Consider the following 10400-nt stretch of genomic DNA (forward strand, 5'->3'; position numbering starts at 1 on the left):
ATGCCTGAGGCGTAAGTACACTGTAAGAAGTCTCACAACACCAAGTTAAAGTCCAACAGGTTTATTTGGTAGCAAACACCACTAGCTTTCGGAGCGCTGCTCCTTCGTCAGGTGAGTGGGAGTTCTGATCATAAAAAATCCTGTTTTGTGAACAGAACTTCCACTCACCTGACGAAGGAGCAGCACTCCGAAAGCTAGTGGCGTTTGCTACCAAATAAACCTGTTGGACTTTAACTTGATGTTGTGAGACTTCTTATGATGCTTATCCCAGTCCAACGCCGGCACCTCCACATTGTGTAAGTACATCCACAGTGATATTAGGGAAAGATTTCCAGCTGCACATTCCAGACTTTCCCTAGACTGTAGATGGATACCAGATTGATATATTCCATTCAACCACACCCAAGATGAGTTATTCCAATTCCTTTATTGTCCAGGACAATATATTCACAATATCTTTGAAACAGAATTTAAACATTCCCATTTGATTTCAGGTATTAACATATTCTGTTAGTTTGTTCTTTATTGTCAATGTCAGGCTGGGGTTGTTCTCCTTGGAGCAAAGGACAAGATTCTGACAGGTTTAGATAAGGTGGACAAAGAAAAACTGTTCCCATTAGCTGATGGGAGAAGGAGAGGGGGTCACAGATATAAAGTTTCGGGTCAGAGATGTAGGAGGGGATGTGAGGAAGAATATTTTGATGCAGCGAATGGTAATGACCTGGAACGCGCTGCCTACGAGGGTGGAGGAAGTGGAGACAATAAACAATTACAAAGGAAATTGGATGGGCATTTGGGGGGTTTCAAACAGAAATGCTGACTAAATATCTCTGAACTTCCTCACACTCTGTCACTCGGTGATCCGTGTGAAATTTGAAACCATGTATTCGCAACAAGACACAAAGAGCATCAGCCCACTGGAGGCCAAGTTGTGAGACTGGTCAGTCCAGCAGAAAGAAACCCTCCGACCCTCCCCATTGACCAACTGTGAGAATGAACAAAATGCAGTCCTGGATGTAACTGAGAGCAGAAACAATCACAGCAGAATCCAACCCCTGGAATCACTCGTGAACTTGTTGGTGTCTCAGCAGCTGGGATGAATCTCTGAATCCCTTCCCACACTGAGAGCAGGTGAACGGCCTCTCCCCAGTGTGAACTCGCTGGTGTCTCTGCAGGCTGGACAACTGAGTGAATCCATTCCCACACTAAGAGCAGGTGAATGACCTCTCCCCAGTGTGAATGCGCTGGTGTCTCCGCAGGCTGGATAACTGACTGAACCCCTTCCCACACTGAGAGCAGGTGAATGGTCTCTCCCCAGTGTGAATGTGCTGGTGTCGCTGCAGGTCAGATAATTGACTGAACCCCTTCCCACACTGAGAGCAGTTGAATGGCCTCTCCCCAGTGTGAACTCGCTGGTGTCTCCGCAGGGCGGATAAATCAATGAATCCTTTCCCACACTGAGAGCAGGTGAATGGCCTCTCCCCAGTGTGAACTCGCTGGTGTGTCCGCAGGGTGGATAACCGAGTGAATCCCTCCCCACACTGAGAGCAGGTGAACGGCCTCTCCCCAGTGTGAACTCGCTGGTGTCTCCGCAGGGTGGATAAATCAGTGAATCCCTTCCCACACTGAGAGCAGGTGAATGGTGTCTCCCCAGTATGAACTCGCTGGTGTATCCGCAGGCTGGATGACCGAGTGAATCCCTTCCCACACTGACAGCAGGTGAACGGCCTCTCCCCAGTGTGAACTCGCTGGTGTGTCTGCAGGGTGGATAAATCAGTGAATCCCTTCCCACACTGAGGGCAGGTGAATGGCCTCTCCCCAGTGTGAACTCGCTGGTGTCTTTGCAGGTTGGATAACCGAGTGAATCCCGTCCCACACTGAGAGCAGGTGAACGGTCTCTCCCCAGTATGAACTCGCTGGTGTCTCTGCAGGCTGGATAACTGAGTGAATCCCTTCCCACACTGAGAGCAGGTGAAGGGCCCCTCCCCAGTGTGAATTCGCTGGTGTGTCTGCAGGTGGGATGGTTGACTGAATCCCTTCCCACACTGAGAGCAAGTAAATGGCCTCTCCCCCGTGTGGCTGCGCCAATGAGCTTCCAGCTCAGATGGGTATTTGTATCTCTTCCCACAGTCCCCACATTTCCATGGTTTCTCCATGGTGCAGGTGTCCTTACCTCTCTCTTCAGTTGACAACTCGTCCACACACAGAACAGTCCCCCCACCCCCGCTGTGAATGGTGTGATATTTATTCAGGCTGTGTAACTGGTTCAAGCTCAGTGCACTGGAACACACTCACTCCAGTGTGGCAGTGTGTTGGCACTTTTCCAGTCACACTGATGTTTGAAATCTTTTCAAGTCATCAGACCGGACAACCATTTCTCCTCGATTCAAAGGCCGATGATATTCAGGTCCTAAGGAATGTGACTCTGTCAGATCGAGATGTGGCGTTTGAGATTTCGGCCTGTGATTCCTCTTTCAATATCCTGTAAAGTTTGTAGAAAGTTTTTTTCAAACTGGAGGCCTGTGACCAGTGGTATGTCTCAGGGATCACTGCTGGGTCCACTGTTATTTATATATTATATGATTTGGATATATATATTATTGGATATTGGATATGTATTATATGACATGAATATATTAATGATTTGGATTGGATTGTAGGAGGCATGGTTAGTAAGTTTTCAGATGACACCAAGATTGGTGGCATAGTGGACAGTGAAGAAGGTTATCTCCAATTGCAACAGGATCTTGATCAGTTGGGCCAGTGGCCTGACGAATGGCAGATGGAGTTTAATTTAGCTAAATGCGAGGTGATGCATTTTGGTTGATCGAACTAGGGCAGGACTTACTCAGTTAATGGTTGGGCATTGGGGAGAGTTAAAGATCAAAGAGATCTAGGGGTACAGGTCCATAGCTCCTTGAAAGTGGAGTCACAGGTGGACAGAGTGGTGAAGGAGGCATTCGGCATGCTTGGTTTCATTGGTCAGAACATTGAATACAGGAGTTGGGACGTCTTGTTGAAGTTGTACAAGACATTGGTAAGGCCACACTTGGAATACTGTGTACAGTTCTGGTCACTCTATTATAGAAAGGATATTATTAAACTAGAAGGAGTGAAGAAAAGATTTACTAGAATGCTACCGGGACTTGATGGTTTGAGTTATAAGGCTGGATAGACTGGGACATTTTTCCCTGGAGCGTAAGAGGCTTAGGGATGACCTTCTAGAGATCGATAAAATAATGAGGGGCACAGGTCAGCTAGATAGTCAATATCTTTTCCCAAAGGTAGGGGGGTCTAAAACTAGAGAGCATAGCTTTAAAGTGAGAGGGGAGAGATACAAAAGGGTCCAGAGGGACATTTCTTTCAAACAGAGGGTGGTGAGTGTCTGGAAGAAGCTGCCAGAGGTAATAGTAGAGGCGGGTACAATTTTAAAAAGTATTTGGACAGTTACATGGGTAAGATGGGTGTAGAGGGATATGGGAAATTGGGACTAGCTTAGGGGTTAAAAAAGGGGCGGCATGGACAAGTTGGGCCAAAGGGCCTGTTTCCATGCTGTAAACCTCTATGACTAAATCAACTGTCTGCTGAAAGGGTTAACTTTTCTACAGAATCTAAAGGGGTGGGGAGTGAGCAGAAAACACTTGGCACACAGTTACGTCACTTTACGTAATTTTAAAAAACTTCTCTAACAACAAAACAAAGTTGATTTTAAACTTCATCTATTAATTCTTTTGTTCTCTTCCTCAACCTAATTATTTTTATTTGATCAGTTTTTGTTAGGGATGGGTAACTTCTGTTCTTTATAAACTGGTTCACTCATTTTGTTGATTCTACATGGGCTCGGAGAATCAGAACCCAGACTTTATCATCCTTATCCTTTTTCTCCTTTTGCCACCACTCCCTCTGTTTTGCGGGAGGATCGTGGGGATTCCAATCAGACCAAATCATTTCATCATAAAAGTAAAATACTGCGGATGCTGGAATCTGAAACAAAAACAGAAAATGCTGGAAGATCTCAGCAGGTCTGACAGTATCTGTGGAGAGAGAATAGAGTCAATGTTTCGAGTCCAGATGTCCCTTCATAACAGCTCTTATGAAGTATCATCCAGACTCAAACCGTTGGCTCTATTCTCTAATCATTTTATCGATACGTTTCTTGTTCTTAGTTTGAGGTTTAAAGTGAGAGCGGAGAGATACAAAAGAGTCCAGAGGGGCAATTTTTCACTCAGGTGGTGGTGAGTGTCTGGAACGAGTTGCCAGAGGCAGTGGTAGAGGCGGGTACAATTCTGTCTTTTAAAAAGCATTTAGACAGTTACATGGGTAAGATGGGTATAGAGGGATATGGGCCAAATACGGGCAATTGGGACTAGCTTAGTGGTAAAAACTGAGCGGCATGGACAAGTTGGGCCGAAGGACCTGTTTCCATGTTGTAAACCTCTATACCTCGATAACTTCCTAACACCCTGTCACTCTGTGATCCTTGTGAAATCTGAAACCAGGTATTCGTAACAAGACTCAAAGAGCATCAGCCCACTGGAGGCAAAGTCATGAGACCGGCCAGTCCAGCAGAAAGAAACCCTCCGACCCTCCCCATTGACCAACTGTGAGAATGAACAAAATGCAGTCCTGGGTGTAACTGAGAGCAGAAACAATAACAGCAGAATCCAACCCCTGGAATCACTCGTGAACTTGTTGGTGCCTCAGCAGGTGGGATGAAACTCTGAATCCCTTCCCACACTGAGAGCAGGTGAACGGCCTCTCCCCACTGTGAACTTGCTGGTGTGCCTTTAGGTTGGATAACCGACTGAATCTCTTCTCACACTGAGAGCAGGTGAATGGCCTCTCCCCAGTGTGAACTCGCTGGTGTGTCTGCTGGTGGGATAACTGAGTGAATCCCTTCCCACACTGAGAGCAGATGAATGGCCTCTCCCCAGTGTGAGCTCGCTGGTGTGTCCGCAGGGCAGATGACTGATTAAACCTCTTCCCACACTGAGTGCAGGTGAATGGTTTCTCCCCAGTGTGAACTCGCTGGTGTGTTCGCAAGCTGGATAAGTCAGTGAATCCCTTCTCACACACAGAGCAGATGAATGGCCTCTCTCCAGAGTGAACTCGCTGGTGCGTCTGCAGGCTGGACGAATGACTGAATCCCTTCCCACACTGAGAGCAGGTGAACGGTTTCTCCCCAGTGTGAATTCGCTGGTGTGTCCGCAGGCTGGACGAATGACTGAATCCCTCCCCACACTGAGAGCAGGTGAATGGCCTCTCCCCAGTGTGAACTCGCTGGTGTGTCTGCAGGTTGGATGAATTACTGAATCCCTTCCCACACTGAGAGCAGGTGAATGGCCTCTCCCCAGTGTGAACTCGTTGGTGTATCTGCAGTGCAGACAACTGACTGAATAGCTTCCCACACTGAGGGCAAGTGAATGGCCTCTCTCCAGTGTGAACTCGCTGGTGTGTCTGCAGGCTGGATAACTGAGTGAATCCCTTCCCACACTGAGAGCAGGTGAACGGCCTCTCACCAGTGTGAATGCACTGGTGTATCCGCAGGTGGGATGACTGAGTGAATCCCTTCCCACACTGAGGGCAGATGAAGGGTCTCTCTCCAGTGTGAACTCGCTCATGTGCCCGCAGGCCGGATAACTGACTGAATCCCTCCCCACACTGAGGACACATCAATGGTCTCTCCCCAGTGTGAACTCGCTGGTGTGTCTGCAGGTGGGATGACAGAGTGAATCCATTTCCACACTGAGAGCAGATGAACGGCCTCTCCCCAGTGTGGCTACGCCGATGAGCTTCCAGCAGAGAGGGGGCTCTGTATCCCTTCCCACAGTCCACACATTTCCATGGTTTCTCCATGGTGCAGGTGTCCTTGCCTCTCTCTTGGGTGGACAATCAGTTGACGCCTCGTCGACACACAGAACACGAGTACAGTCTCTACCCGCTGAGAATGGTGTGATATTTATTCAGGCTGCGTTACTGGTTAAAGCTCAGTGCACTCACTCGCGTGTGGCAGTGTGTTGGTGCTTTTTCAGTCACACTGATGTTTGAACTCTATTCAAATTGATAGACCGGACAATAATTTCTCCTTCTGGATTCAAAGTCTGATGATATTGAGGTCCCATGGAATATGACTCTGTCAGATCTAGACGTGACGTTTGAGATTTCAGCCTGTGATTCCTCTTTTGATAACCTGTAAAACGAGTTTACAAAATTCACCACTGTCAGTACAGGATAGAAATTCAGAACAATTCTAGTTTAGAACCATAGAAAATTACAGCTCAGAAACAGGCCTTTTGGCCCTTGTCTGTGCCGAACCATTTTTTGCCTAGTCCCACTGACCTGCACTTGGACCATATCCCTCCAGACCCCTCTCATCCATGAACCCATCCAAGTTTTTCTTAAATGTTAAAAGTGACCCCGCATTTACCACTTTATCCGGCAGCTCATTCCACACTCCCACCACTCTCTGCGTGAAGAAGCCCCCCCTAATATTCCCTTTAAACTTTTCTCCTTTCACCCTTAACCCATGCCCTCTGGTTTTTTTCTCCCCTCGCCTCAGCGGAAAAAGCCTGCTTGCATTCACTCTATCTATACCCATCAAAATCTTATACACCTCTATCAAATCTCCCCTCAATCTTCTACGCTCCAGGGAATAAAGTCCCAACCTATTCAATCTCTCTCTGTAACTCAGCTTCTCAAGTCCCGGCAACATCCTTGTGAACCTCCTCTGCACTCTTTCAACCTTATTTACATCCTTCCTGTAACTCGGTGACCAAGACTGTATACAATACTCTGAATTCGGCCTCACCAATGCCTTATATAACCTTACCATAACACTCCAACTTTTATACTCAACTTTTCTACTTTCTCTGGAACATTCTTTCCCCTCTCATTCCTCAAAAGCTGTGAATCTCCATCCCACACACTCTCCCTCCATTCTCATTCAGAAACAGGGGCCAGTTGGAGGACCAGAGTCCTTCCGGTCCTCCAACTCTTCCCATTGGTCAACACCTCAGTATAATGGCCCGGGGGGGTGGGAGTTCCACCGCACATGAGCAGCGTCCCTCACCCTTGGACATGCGCAGTCCCGGGCCGCCCTGGGAAGGGGAACATTCTGAGGTGTTGACCAATGGGAACTCTGGAGGACAGGAAGTACTCTGCTCCTCCAGCCAATCAGAGCTCCCCATTGTCTGAATGCGGAAGTTGGACAATGAGCTTGTTCAGCTGCTCATTCCTGCCCAGCAAAGCTGCTGCTGCTTCTCTCTCTGAATGAGAATTGAGCTTCAGACGGCCTGAAACGTGCCTCCTCTGGGGCAGCGCCTGCACTTTGTTTCCGGGGTGGGGTGAGTTCACGTTCGCCCGAGTAGCGGGGGGCCCCGGGTCGGAGCCGGGCGGAAACTGTGGGTTTGTTTTCTTTTCTTTTTTTGTGAGTACCTTTATTTTTTTTCTCGTTTTTGCTCACGGAGACGCCCGGTTTTTGTTTTTGTTTTGTTGGGTTTGTTTGTTTTTCGCTCCCTGCGGGGAGGAAGGAGAGAGGTGAGCTGCTGCCTGCCTTGCCCGGCCTGCCTGTTGCCTGCCTGCCTGCCGTCTGGCCTGCTTACCTGCCTGCCTGCCGTCTGGCCTGCTTACCTGCCTGCCGTCTGGCCTGCTTACCTGCCTGCCTGCCGTCTGGCCTGCTTACCTGCCTGCCTGCCGTCTGGCCTGCTTACCTGCCTGCCTGCCGTCTGGCCTGCTTACCTGCCTGCCTGCCGTCTGGCCTGCTTACCTGCCTGCCTGCCGTCTGGCCTGCTTACCTGCCTGCCTGCCGTCTGGCCTGCTTACCTGCCTGCCTGCCGTCTGGCCTGCTTACCTGCCTGCCTGCCGTCTGGCCTGCTTACCTGCCTGCCTGCCGTCTGGCCTGCTTACCTGCCTGCCTGCCGTCTGGCCTGCTTACCTGCCTGCCTGCCGTCTGGCCTGCTTACCTGCCTGCCTGCCGTCTGGCCTGCTTACCTGCCTGCCTGCCGTCTGGCCTGCTTACCTGCCTGCCTGCCGTCTGGCCTGCTTACCTGCCTGCCTGCCGTCTGGCCTGCTTACCTGCCTGCCTGCCGTCTGGCCTGCTTACCTGCCTGCCTGCCGTCTGGACTGCCTGCCTGCCTGCCGTCTGGACTGCCTGCCTGCCTGCCGTCTGGGCTGCCTGCCGTCTGGACTGCCTGCTTGCCTGCCATCCGGCCTCTGGAGGGTGTGCTCTCCCGGGGGGAGGGAGGAAGAGAGTAACTGGAGGAGAAGGGGGGGGGGGGGTGAAGGCGTTTGGACTGTCTCTTCTCCATCTGCAGTGGGGGGGGTGAAGACCTTTTTTTCCTAATTCCCCTACCCACTGCTGCTATCCCCAAGATTGGTGCACCCTCCCCTTTTTCCCTCCTGACTGGGGCACCGGCCTTGTGCCTCATCTCCCTCCCACCGCTCCGACCTCCTCTCTCCCTCTCTCACTCCGGGGAGAGAACACCTACACCCCTACCCACCTACCCCACCCTCCCTTATTTTTCCCTCCACATATACGCCCTGCCGTGCATCTGGGCAGTCTCGGGGTGGGTGTAGCACTTCCCCTGATACAATGGCGACATCACCAGCGTCGCCGGTGGCAGGGCCTTCTCGGCCCACCTATGCGGGCGTGGCGGCTGCCAGAGCCCCCGCCGCTCCCAAGGCCCTGCCGCCATTCTCCCTAATCACGCGGCAGCTCGGGGTGAAGTGCTACGCCCACCCCGACATGTCTATCGAGGCCTGCGTTAAGGCAATGGCTGGGGTTGTCGGCCCCTCAGCCATTGTCGCGGCCTCTAAGATGTACGGCCGGGCTGTATTCTTCCTGAAGGCCGAGCGGGCGGTTCGCCTCGCCCTGGAAAAGGGGCTCACGGTGGGCGGGACGTTCCTGGCGGTGGACCCATTGGAGGCCACCGCCCACAAGATAGTAATATCGAACGTCCCGCCCTTCCTACCAAGTGAGCTCCTCCTCCCCCACCTCCATCTACTGGGGGAGGTCAGGTCCGGGGTGCAGCCGATCCCGCTCGGCCTTCGGGACCCCTCCCTCCGCCACATATACTCCTTCCGGCGCCAGGTTTTTGTCCGCCTGGCCCGGGAGGAGGAACTGGAGGGAGGGTTCAATGTCCCCCACGAGGGGACCACGTACCGGGTCTTTTGGTCCGCGGACGGTGTGCGGTGCCATGCCTGTAAGGAGGCGGGGCACGTGAGAAAAAACTGCCCCGTCTCCAAGGCCGCCGACCACCAACCCAAGGCGGCCGCAGCTGGCACCGCAGCCCCCTCTCCCCCCAAGCGAGTACCATCTGCCCCCCCGCGAGGGGAGGCCACGCCGGCAGCAGCTGCCACCTCAGCTGCCGGCGGGGGGGGAGCGGAGCCCCCGCGCGGCCAAAAGGCCCATAAGGGACCTACAAAAAAGAAGGGGGGTACCGGAACCCCGGCCCCCAGGGAAAACACCCCAACCACCCCGGCAGCCGGCTCGGGGACCGCCTCAGTCTCCACCTGCGCCCCCCCCCCACCACCACCACCACCATCTGCCGGGCCCGTGGGCTCTCCGGGGCCTAGTGCTGGGTCCGGCGCCCGGGATCATGGGCCCGAGCATGGGGGGGTAAGCGACCCCGAGCCGGCAAAACTGGCGACGCCGCCACCTCGGGGGGAAGTGACGGGAGAGCAGGGGGGGCGCGGCAAGGCGAAGAGGGGCGGAGGGCGAGGGGCCTCGCCTGCCCGAGGGCAGGTTAACAAAAAGAGGCGGGGCCCCTCGGGCACCGTAGAGTTCGAGGTCTGCGTGCCCCTCCCCCCTTGTGAGTCATCTCCTGCCGTGCCCCCACCTGTCTTTGTGCCTTGTCCCGCGAAAAAAGGGGGCAAGGCACCCTGCAAATCGAAGCATGTGTTGCCTCAGTCCCCCGGCGAGGAGTCTCCGGGGCCGGGTGGCAGCGGGGCCCCCACGGTTCCGTTCCACCCGGCCGGTTACAACCCGGAGTTCTTCTTCAGTCTGTCGGGGGACTGGGGCGACACTCCAATGTTCATGTCCTCGTGCGGCGGCGGCGAAGAGACGATCCACTCGTCCTCTCCGTCCCGACCTTGGACGCTGGACATCCCCAACCTCAGTCCGAAGGATACACCGGACCTGGGGGGTGTCCAAGCGTCTGGGGCGGGGGGGGGGGCTGGGCCGCCGTCGCACGGGGGCCCGCAATCCGGGAAAGGTGAGCCCGGGGGGAACCCCTCCTCCACCGATCCTGGGGGTGGGATCGGGGAGGGGCTAGGGCTAGTTGGTGGCTCCGTGCCGCCCGCCGTACGTCCTGCGGCGGGGGACTCGGAGTCGAGGGGCGACCGCCCTGAGGAGGTCAGCGGCTCGGTGGAGGGCACGGGGACACTTTCAGAGTCTGCCCAGA

The 10400-nt window shown here is 53.3% G+C and overlaps 1 protein-coding gene across 1 annotated transcript; it reads right to left on the minus strand.

Annotated features, from left to right (window-relative positions):
• Positions 1 to 448: 448 nt before the first annotated feature.
• Positions 449 to 5856, minus strand: LOC144481056 (uncharacterized). The gene is given in 2 exon segments (XM_078200707.1): positions 449 to 2154; positions 4847 to 5856. Coding segments are annotated over 2 exon segments (2103 nt in total). The 3' UTR covers positions 449 to 1061.
• Between the last annotated feature and the right edge of the window lie 4544 nt (positions 5857 to 10400).

This window comes from Mustelus asterias, chromosome 30 (assembly GCF_964213995.1).
Source record: "Mustelus asterias chromosome 30, sMusAst1.hap1.1, whole genome shotgun sequence".
Classification (NCBI taxonomy): domain Eukaryota; kingdom Metazoa; phylum Chordata; class Chondrichthyes; order Carcharhiniformes; family Triakidae; genus Mustelus; species Mustelus asterias.